General features: G+C 43.9%; 1 protein-coding gene across 2 annotated transcripts in view; it reads right to left on the reverse strand.

The window, feature by feature from the left end:
- Window positions 1–10,919, reverse strand: part of LOC116845871 (laminin subunit alpha-1) — a 169,298-nt gene that overhangs the window by 135,696 nt on the left and 22,683 nt on the right. For both annotated transcript variants that reach the window (XM_032819059.1, XM_032819058.1), the window contains exon 3: window positions 2,131–2,414. In XM_032819059.1, the coding sequence (XP_032674950.1) occupies window positions 2,131–2,414 (284 nt within the window). The remainder of the gene's footprint in view (window positions 1–2,130; window positions 2,415–10,919) is intronic.

Raw genomic sequence — 10,919 nt, forward strand, 5'->3', positions numbered from 1 at the left:
AGAGAGAGAGAGAGAGAGAGAGAGAGAGAGAGAGAGACCTGAATGTAACGTTATGTAAGAGTGAGTACTATCTTCCCGTCGGAATATCTTAATTATCTCCCTCCGATCGTATCGATCTACACAACGTACTGTAATTGACTCTATTGTTATGTACCGCAAAGGAGCAATTACCACGCGATAAAAATTGAGAAATCCATTTCGACGATCTTTCGTTCTGAAGCCACGCGTTTCCACTGACCACGCCTCTGACTGATTAAACTCATTGATTTAACTTACTAATGAATTAATTAAATTGATTGAGAAAATTATTCGCGACCGATTAAACAGTGTCGTCGTGGACAACAGCGCTCGTGCACTTAACGACGCAGTTTGTCGACAACGGAGATTAAACTCCCGTAACGAGAATGCCGACGCTATAATTACATAGTTCGCGACGACGTGGAATTACATTTAAGTTCGTCGGCGACGGGGTCGTCAAGAAGCGATCATCGTTCCCACCTCGTCGGGGACGCGGTTTGTTTTTCAGACGATAAAGACCCGATGCTCGAAACGCGCGCGCACGTTATTAATCCGATACTCCGTCGGGACTTTTAATTATGGACCATTACGGAGGGGAGAACCGTCTTTTGTGAGCGGCGCACCCACGGCGCGATTGCACGCGGAAGATATCCCGAGGGCGGAGGGAGGATTAGGCTTGCAATCAGCGTCCAATTAAGGGCCAAGGCTGTGGGACCGATTACTCGCGTCTCCTAATTGCACCGGCAAGATTTCACCTATCTTAATGTTCATTATTATTGTGATACTGGTGCCGATTTTACGGGAGTATTAACGTATCAATTATATGAGAGAATCCCGCGGCTACTATGTCCTGTGGGAGGATAGTTCTTCCATGCAATACATAACGAGAATTGCTCGTGCTCGTCCTGTGAAACATTCGACGTTTAATTGATTTCGGGGTCAAAGAAGCGAACGTGATGACTGTGGCCCGTTTCAACAGTCGTCACCTGGAACTTGTTTCAAGTAATGACTATCAATACAGACCTATAATGTGGCTTTTAAATAATCTAGATAATGCCCAATTTCATTTTCTTATACATATATACGAGTTTTTTTTGCAACATTCGCGGCTGCCCGAGTCTATATAAAAAATCGACATTCGCGAGACGATTGTTCAGAAACGCTCAATTAACATTTCGGGACCGTTCTTGTTCTCAAAGCGAGACTCTCTCTTTCTCTTTCTCTCTCTTTCGTCAAGATTTAACTTGCCAGTCGCGTTAGTACTTCATTTTACGGATTCGTTCCATGACCCGTTTCTCAAACTACGTCCTCATTACGGACAACTCTCAGAAAAGGGCTGTGGCGCTCGTTAAAATGTTTTTCGCCACCGCCGCTCGCAATTCGTTAAGGGACGGAGAGCCGCGTGTATACCTGCGAGCCGCCATTTATGTTTCTGGGAAGGGTCTTCCGAAGGACTCAGTTCTTCTTCTATCCGCCCTATGCTTAGTCCTATATCGCATTTCTCTTTCTCTGTTTTGGTTCCGTCGGTTTCGCCGCGATTCCATTGTTTTCGCAAATTTTTCCATTCCACATTTGTTTCATGTGTCGAAACTGGAGCCGAAATGGATGTCGGACGCGATAAATGACACTAACGACGGAGACAAAATTTTTACTATTCTGACCGAGTCACATTTGATACCGAGACACTGAGGGCCGGTTTTTCCAACCTCTTGATAAGCTAACTAACAGTTAACTCATACGTCTTTGTTTCTCCTTTAAATTAGGTAGAAATAGACGTAAGATTTAACTGTTAGTTAGCTTAGCAAGAGGTTGGATAAACCGACCCTGAATCTGATACCAGAATATCAGGGCTTCGAGTTTCGAAGTTTTGAGAAAAAAGCGTGAGTTATGTTCGGAGGAGACGCAGTAAGAAAAAATGCGAGCAAGACCGACAGATATATAAAACGCTCGAGGCATCTCGCCTCTTGTCCGCGCGTTCAACGCGATTCTCTATTTTATTTTAGAATATCTTCTATTGTATTTTAGAATAGATATTTCAGATAGATTCCGAAATAGAGAGAGGGCTTCTGTCAAACGGCGAAATTGTAGAAAAAGTTTCTCCGCTTTACATACCTGATTGAGATCCAGGAGAATCGTCACATACTCGTAGTGGTTGCCTCTGGCCAACGTCGGGCTCTGCCACCACTTGCCAGAATTTAGACGCAGGACGTTGACGATGTTGTGTCGCTTGCCGGGATCCGGACTTCTGGAGTCGCAAACGGCGCATCTCGACGATTCCGAGGGCTTGCAAAATGTCTCCGGGCCCTCCTCGCCGCATGTCGCATTCACGTAAATCTCTGCTTTCGCGGCGACGTTGAATATAGACGGAAAGAGGCTGCTGTTCTTTAAGGTCGAGCCTGAAATTAGAAAATGAGATTTCTGCATTTAAAAAATACTAGATAAATAAATACTAAAATAAACTAAGTACTAAAATATATAAAAATTTATGAGATATATAAAATCTATTTCTGTAAAATAAACTTTTATCCTATAATTAAATGTTCAAGTATTTTTTCAGTGGATGAAAGATTTCTGAATTTAATCGGGATGACGGTGAAGGAAAATGGGCCAAGTGTTAATACCAAGGAATGTATCATTCAGATCCAGTATGATGGAAATTCAATGATCAAATCAGTACAATATATTTCCTCAAGAATGTAATTAAAAATTGTCGAGTTTCCATCATCGATCGTTGCATTGAGTATCTATTGGCTCAAACGCATCTTTGAGGGGGAGGGCATTCCAAGCATCTGAATTTATCAACATATAAATGTCATTATTATTTATTTTGTTAGTCGATATGCGCGGATAATTGCAATCATAAACGATCTTTTAGACGCCTTGGCCGTCGTTGTGATTAACTGCCGACATAAAATCATAGGCAACGTGGCTCAACGTGGATTTTCCGACGGCTCTGTTAACTCCTTCGTGACCAAGCCACCGCGTCAGGTTCCGAAATAGAGTCGAGCGTCGTTAAAACTTTGCTCTATAGTCATTAATTCTCTTTTATCTTCGTTTTATGAGGCTACCGATGTCTTACTGGTGAATCCTTACATCGTGCCGATAAATCAACGTGAGTTCCGATTCACAGGCGTCTTTTGTGTGTTTACTCGATACAAACGATCGCCTGTGGGGTCGAAGGTGTGTATTAGCGTCGCATAAATTCGTTTGATGTGGGAAAATGACGAGGAAAAAGCCAGTTCTCTATCAGCGGCGTTCTCGCGCTGCTGTGACTTTTTTACTCTATTGCTTCGCAAACTGCCGCGGCCGCTCAGACACGTTCGATACCGGAGTCGCTGGTGTTCATTCAACGATACACATTGTAGAAATTTATATTGCAAGAAACTTCCCGCTCAATAAATCACAATCTCACGTGTCGTAAACCTCGTGGGACAGTCGGCCAGTTTAGCAAGAAACGCCACACGCAGGTCCGTATCGGCGCTCCGCCACGCGAGTTCCGATCGATCAGAGACGTCAATTACGACGTACAGCGTGCGCCCGCGTGTAATTACGTTCCGATGGCCGTCGTTTGTAATTACAATACACCGAAAAATCGCAGTTTTTTCGTGTACGAGCGCGACGCCGACTCGCGGACGCGACGTCTCCTCAGCCGTGAGGCAGCGGAACAGGGAGGAAAGATGGACGTGTAATCAAAGCTCCACGCGGTCCCGATCCCGTCATCTTCTGCTAGGCGACGCATCCATCGACAGGTTTTGACAGAGCGCAACGCGAAACCAGTCGTGCGCGCGGCGAACAGGTTGAGGTGCGCCGAAGATGCCGCGCGGAGATGCCGCGGCGGCGAACAGGTTCGTCGTCGCGCCGGTTCCACACCTGAACAGGTTACACGCGTATACGTCGCGTACTACGGCACGTAAGAAACGCGAGAAGGGCTATTTGTGAGAGAAAGAGCGAGCAAGTAAGCGAACGAGAGAGAGAGAGAGAGAGAGAGAGAGAGAAAGAGAGAGAAAGAGAGAGAGAGAGAGCTGCTCGAGTGGTCAGATCGGAAGAAAAAAAGACAGTTCACGACGCGCCGGTGATAATGAATTGATCATCGCGTCGCGGAAATTGCACCAGGGGAAGTGATCGGCCGAGATACTTTTTCTCTTCCCGATATAGAAATGGTTTGACAAAAGATCGATGTGTAATGGGAACTTCAATTTCTTAGTATATTTCCTCATCAATCGGTTCGATAGGAAAATGATTCAGAATTCACTGAAAAAATATTTGAACGTTTAATTATAGGATAAAAGTTTGTTTTACAGAAATATATTTTATATATCTTATAAATATATTTTAGTATTTAGTTCATTTTAGTATTTATTTATCTAGTATTTTTTAGTATTTTTAATTAGAACCACGTAGAAAAATAATTACTATAGATTATGGCCAAGAAAACATTTTTTATTAAATTCTACTATATAATGTTAGTGATAATATAACCTCATGTGCATGTGTTACTATTACCATTTCCGTGTTAGAATAAGCAAAAAATACTGGAATAAAAATAACTATAATTTTAATTATATTATAGTTATATATTATTATAGTTTCTCGACTATTTTTTTTCAATGTATATTTTGAAGAAAAAATATGATCAAAAATATTGATTTTCAATAAAATTACATGATAGTTAAAAATTTTTCGCGTTTGGCAGATTGTATTGCGTGTCTCGAAAAATATGATTGTACGCGGATGGTTAACATGCTCTTTCTCATTCTCTTTGTACTTCCGGGTTCCGCTTGTACGAGGTGAAGGGTTAACCGGCGTGATAAATAGCAGCATTAATTCCCCGGTTAGATCTTGATTCTGATTTGAGATCTGAGATACGCGTCGGGAATTATGCGCCATATCCTGCCAAAAGTCGCTATTATTAGTCAGTATTATCTGGTGCGAGAAGACGACTCACGATCCATCATTCTTGATTAATGTTCGCCTCGTGCGGATTATACGCCACCACGTAGCCACGTATAGCGGGGAATAATGACCCTTCGGTATCAAACTCACTTAAACAATATTTAATAACAGTCGTGTTAACACCCGTATAGAAGGCGTTATCGTGCGAAAAGGATCATTTAACGATTATACTAACGCGCGTTAATCCGACTATGATAATTACGCCGCAATATTTTACGTAGTCAACAAGCGTTCCGATATTTTTCCCGATTGGCTCGCTTTCTTGAATGCGTAATCAATGTCGATGTTGAGTAACCTGCGTCGGGATTAGAATTTGCATGCGGCCAAATCGATCGCCATACACGAGAATGCGAGATTAGGAGATTTGCACACTTGGGGGATGCTAATTTTTGTTGCACTGTGACTCGCGTGTTCCAAAAATTATTCTTTAAATTAGTAAATCCCTTTCTGCCCGTCACGCGAAAGCGACGTATGCAAATAGAGCGCGAGTGTGTCCCACGCCAAGCGGTCTCGTCCTTCTCGCCAGAAAATCCCTAACAAAACTAATGTCCGCCACGTAAAAGGCGAAGCCTTCGCTCGCGCTGTTCTGTGCCCGATGACGAATCCGTACGAGTCCCTCTCTCTAAGCCTCCGTGCGCGTGTTCGCGCTCATGTAGCTCCCTATTTCAAGAACAACGTGGCAGAAATCTCCCGGACGTGCTGCTTGCACCAAACTGCGCGCATTATGTGCGCGGGAGAGAAAAAAGCAAGGGGGCGTTCAGAAAACGAGCAGACGCATTGTGCGCGTGACGGACTGTTGCTGCTGCCGCTGCAGTCTGTCTCTCCTATTTCTCTTGCAACCTAGGGAGTTGCTTGAATAGGGAAGCGGCAACAATGACAGCTCTTTCGGACAGTGTCTAATGATATGCAAATGTGTCTTTTATCGGGCTGTGTCAAAGCAGCGCGAACGTTTTAATTCGCGGGAGTTAAGTTCGATCTACAATATGCTCTTTGCTTCCTATTTCTTTCTCTTTATCTCTTTCTGACTTAAACCTTGAGTCTTTGGTTAGAAGAAAATAAAGAATAAGAAACAGGAAGCTAAGAGCACATCGTAGATCAGGTTTCAATGTCGCATTTCAGAAAATGTGCTCAGTATGTTATCATATATTTTTTGTACTTACATAAAATAAATTATTGAAAAATTCATCATTGGCTCAAATATACGAGAAAAATGTCGTCACACAGTCGTCCAATACGACAATTCATCGCGACACCTTTGCGTTTTCTCTTCCCTGCCAAAAACCCCAATTGTCAACGCGTTCCTCTTATTCCGCCAGCAATAGCTCTCTCGTGCTCATCGTGTAACATTCCCACATTCCACATTCATTCCCCGTTCTCCGGGAAAGCTGAGGAACGATTTAGATCCCGACGTCCGAGTTCAAGGTAGCGCGTACCCAGTATCCCCCTGTCTTCCGAGCACCCATCGATTATCGTGAATCACGACCTCTTCTCTCTTTCTCGACGATTGCACCCCGACGACGCACCTTGCAGTCGTACCGCGTCGATCGCTCGATGAATGCCGAGGAGGTGCGTTCGAGGAAACCGTACCCGACACCATCCTCCAACGCGTGTACAGCGAACGCGAAACATTGAACCCGGGCGTGGTTCAGATTGACACGGAACAGGAGACACGAGTGATCAGGAAATTGGCCGAGGCGCGGTCTGAGAACGTTTACTGCGGAGCTATTTGTCGTGAGCGATGTATCCTTCCGTTCCTGAATTGGCTTGGCCGTCGATGCTTCAGGACACGCGCGTCCCACGGCCGGATTGCGCAACTCGAGCGAGACGTAATCGTGGACGAAGCGAGTCTTCACGACCAAGTTACGGAAATAATTACGCGATTAAATACGAATCAAATAAATCGAGCGTGCGAAGCAGCTTCGGACAGCATTGCGACGAGCGTATCGTGAAAATGACGGAAGCAACGAGGAAGAACTTCGAAATTATTACTTTGTTTTCGACGTTAACTAATTCTATAATTAGAGCCGCGTCGACTCGAATCTCTCGTCGAGAAGCCACCAGCTCCTCGAATTTAAACGACTATTCCTGGCTATTGTTTTCCCACGCTTGGGCGCACTCCGCGTTTGGTGCAACGCCCTCCCCTCTGCTTTCCTACTGCACTCTCTTGCTCTCTGTCTCTACCATGTGTAGACACTCTCCTTCTATAATAGTCACAACATAGCATGGGGGAGGATCGCGTGGCACGGCGATTCCAGAAAAGGAGCAGAGACCGCGGCATTGTGTCATGTCTGTGCGCAACGAAATCGGAGTCTCCTTTCCTGCTCGCGCTGCCCCGCGACTTAAGCCCGCTACGAGTGACTGATGGCGACAGAAATAACCCCTGTTCCATCTTTCCTCCGAGTCGGCCGGCCGGCCGGCGACGCACGTGTCCACGCGCGTGTGTAAACCTACCTACGCAACCGTCGCGCGAGAGGGAAGGCGACGCGAGCCGCGTGATTTGCGTGCGGACGCTGGAGATGCACCGAGAAACGCGATGCTGCACCGGTCGTGCCGGTGCATCGCTCCACGCTCGATGGACTTTGCGCCGTTGCGGCAAGGGCTTCTGGTAATTACCGCCGAAGAAGAGCTCGTCGTTATTATTAGGGTTACACGCCGTCGTAATTCTAACGCGGACGTCGTTTATGTGCCTCGCCATAGTCGGCCGAATCGATTGTTCCGCACGCAGAACAAGGAAAACGCGGGCAGGACGTGCGGAAAATTCCTGCGGAAGATCGAAGGGGGCAATTAGTATCGAGTTGGTAACGAGTCTACGCGTTCTCAACGATCCTATTTCCTATGATGAGCAAATTTCAAATAGCATAAATGTCTTGGACATCTTGGAGATATCCCAAAGCTATTTAAAACAAGTAGGATATCGTTCTGATGTTTCCAAGATGTCTTAATTCGTATCAATAGTTGTTATTTGAAGCTTGTAGCTTAAAGTTTAGGTGTGACATTCAGATTTCAAGTTAGAGTTGGATGTGAATTTTTCAGCTGAATCGTGATTGATAGGTCTAATCGCGCGCATATATTATATCATTTAAATCTGAGCATCTCATGTTGGATAAAAGCTTCAAGTAACGGCTATTGATACGAGCCTTAGAAAGCTGCATAGGATCAATCCTTAAATAATGTTTTACTAAAGAAAAATTCAACTAGTAATGATTAGTTTTTTGTATAATTAGAATGAGATATACCGTCATTTTCGAGTATGATTCAGAGGAAGAGTGATTTTTATTTGATCATTAAAATCTAACAAAACTTTTTCGAGAAATTAATCCTTTAGGAAGTATTTCTTGTTTCGTTGATAGATGCAGTGAGCTCTTTTGGAGAACTTGAGAGACTTAATTCGTTTCTTAACATATTTACGATAAAGTGTTTACAATAATAATACAGAGTAGCGAGTGATAATAGTGATACAAATAACTCTGCGCGGCTTGATTCATATGTGACCCGGAGTATGAGAAGAACACGCTTGGTGGTCCTTATGACTAATAGTTCGGCCGGCCACGGCACGTTTCACCCGTGTTTCGAGGATCGTATCCTCCCGCCTGAGCACTAAAGAAAAAATATATGCCCACGAGAAACGAGCCACTGACCGGATTCGGGGCCCTACTCTTGCTCGATGATGCAAGGTGCGGTAACATGAGCTCCCGGAGTGGCCTCTCCAGAACTTTTTTCCTTCAGACTCGACGATAAGGATTATTGACTTAGAAGATCGTTTCACGTCATTTCAGGCTGAGTACACCAGTGACGTAATTATCATAGAAGAAAAAAACCTTCAGCGACGATATATTGCGTTCTGATTGAGCGAGTAACGGATAATTATCAGTGGTCAAATGTTACTCTCTTCAAGTGGAGAAGTACCCAATCAATTTCCACGATTAATCTTAAGTATAAAAGAGTATATTAAACAATGCCGAATTTTCAGCCGACATGAAACGATTGTACTTTTATGTCGTTGTGATTTTATGAAGCAATCCATGCGAAGGGAATGACAAGCTCGCAGGTCAAAACATTGTTTCCTAAAATTATAACCACTTAGAAATATAATAGCTTTATTTTACCTGAAAAATCTCAGATTACTTATCACACGACTCTTCCTAACTCAAAATTCCGTCTATTTTGCAATTCGAAAGTTTCATTCAGCTCGCCGAGAATATATCATGATATAAAGGAAGTGCGTGTGCGAACGCTAATTGCATTTTCCCAGGCTTTCCAAGACACACGTGGTAAATCGTACGCGCGATCGTTGACGGTAGCCGCGCTATGAAATAGTGCGAGGTAGCGGATATACACCCGTTTCGCCGGCAGGTTACAAATCAGAAACGAGTATCGGCGATACCGGTAATGAAATATTGGCTCGGCCGCGCGGAATCGGTGGGCACACTGGCATTTCATTGTTGCGTCAGCTCTCGCCCCGTCGAGGAAACCCACTCGCTTTCGAGAATCGGACTGGCGTCAAGTGTGTGCGCCGTCGAGAGAAGCATGAATGGAAATCGCGGAGGTCCCATTGGCGACACCACGATGGTAATAAGTTAACGCGCGACATGACAGGGAGCCTGATGCTCGACAATAATTATAATAAATTATTGAGAGAGCACGCGCGAAGGGTAGAAAGACGTATCTCTCTCGCCCGTGCGTTTATACGTCTCCATTAAAGCCGATCGCCGCTTAAAACGACGCGCGCGTTTGTTGATTTCTAATATTGACTCAATATATGGCAGGCTATTATTAGACACCCCGATCTCTTCCAACTGGTCGGAGCAACTGCGAGTTACGCTTGCGTGTCGCGAAAATGTGTCTCTCGTCGCGTTATTCATCGTCTACGCGCCGGACACATCCGGCGAACTAAATCGTCTCCTATCGGAGTACTGTCATCGAGTGAGCGGTGTGAATGAAAGAACGGCGCGTAGAATACGTGAATACGCGATGGATCTCACACACGCGCGCAACGACACAGCCGGTGTGCAAAGTGCGATGGTTCGCGGATGCAAAATACCCACCACCGTCTGCCCACTGTCGTCTGCTATGTTAATTGCCAGACAATGGCGCCGCCGGCGAGAAAAAAATAACGCCCACTCCGAACAACTCTTGCGGACGTTCGTTCGAATCTTGCGCGCGCGTACGAAGGTGTCGAAATTATTACTTATAAATTCTCAATGCAATGCAACAAATTTTAACGAACAGGTCAGTTCGTGTTACTAATAAAACCGAGTCCACGTTCCTTTTACAGATACGATTGGAAAGAGATCAACACAAATACGTGCAATCAATAAAATGTGAAAGAAAAGTATCTAAAAAATAAAAAAGATATTCATTCCGTGGGTACTAATAATATATTTACTTAAAAATCTAAATTTTTTATTTGAATAAACAACTTCAAGGTTTCAAGAAAATGTGTATTTTGTTATTTGAAAAAATATTTTTTGTATTTGGAATTGAGTACTCTTATTTAAATATTTTTTTTATTTTCTCACAGATTTTCTCGTAAAAAATATTCTTATTTAAAAAATTTTCTTATTTAAGAAATATTTTTATATTAGAACAAAAGTATGAATACTAGTGTCTAAATTATTAGTATCCGCTGAATAAGTAAATTCTTTTCTCTCCATGTATCATTCACGCATATGTGATCTGTTACAGTGAATGACGAACACACGATCGTTTGTGTCGAACACTGAGATTCGGTGTTTAACTTGTTTTATAGCTTAAAGAAACCAGAAACGTCGTGTGGCCACGATGGAATTTTTATGAGAGATCCCTTCTAGTGCTAAAAGGATTTCCCAGGTACTGCACGTGCGCGTCATTGTGTTCGAATTTCGGTTTTCTAAGCACTTCATCCACGAGCCCTCGGCGCCCTTCGGACATAAGAAGGGAAGAGGAACGCACCCTGCGCCTTTCAAATG

The sequence above is a fragment of the Odontomachus brunneus genome, unplaced genomic scaffold, assembly GCF_010583005.1.
Source record: "Odontomachus brunneus isolate Ranch 3 - 2012 unplaced genomic scaffold, Obru_v1 Obru_scaffold_058, whole genome shotgun sequence".
NCBI lineage: Eukaryota > Metazoa > Arthropoda > Insecta > Hymenoptera > Formicidae > Odontomachus > Odontomachus brunneus.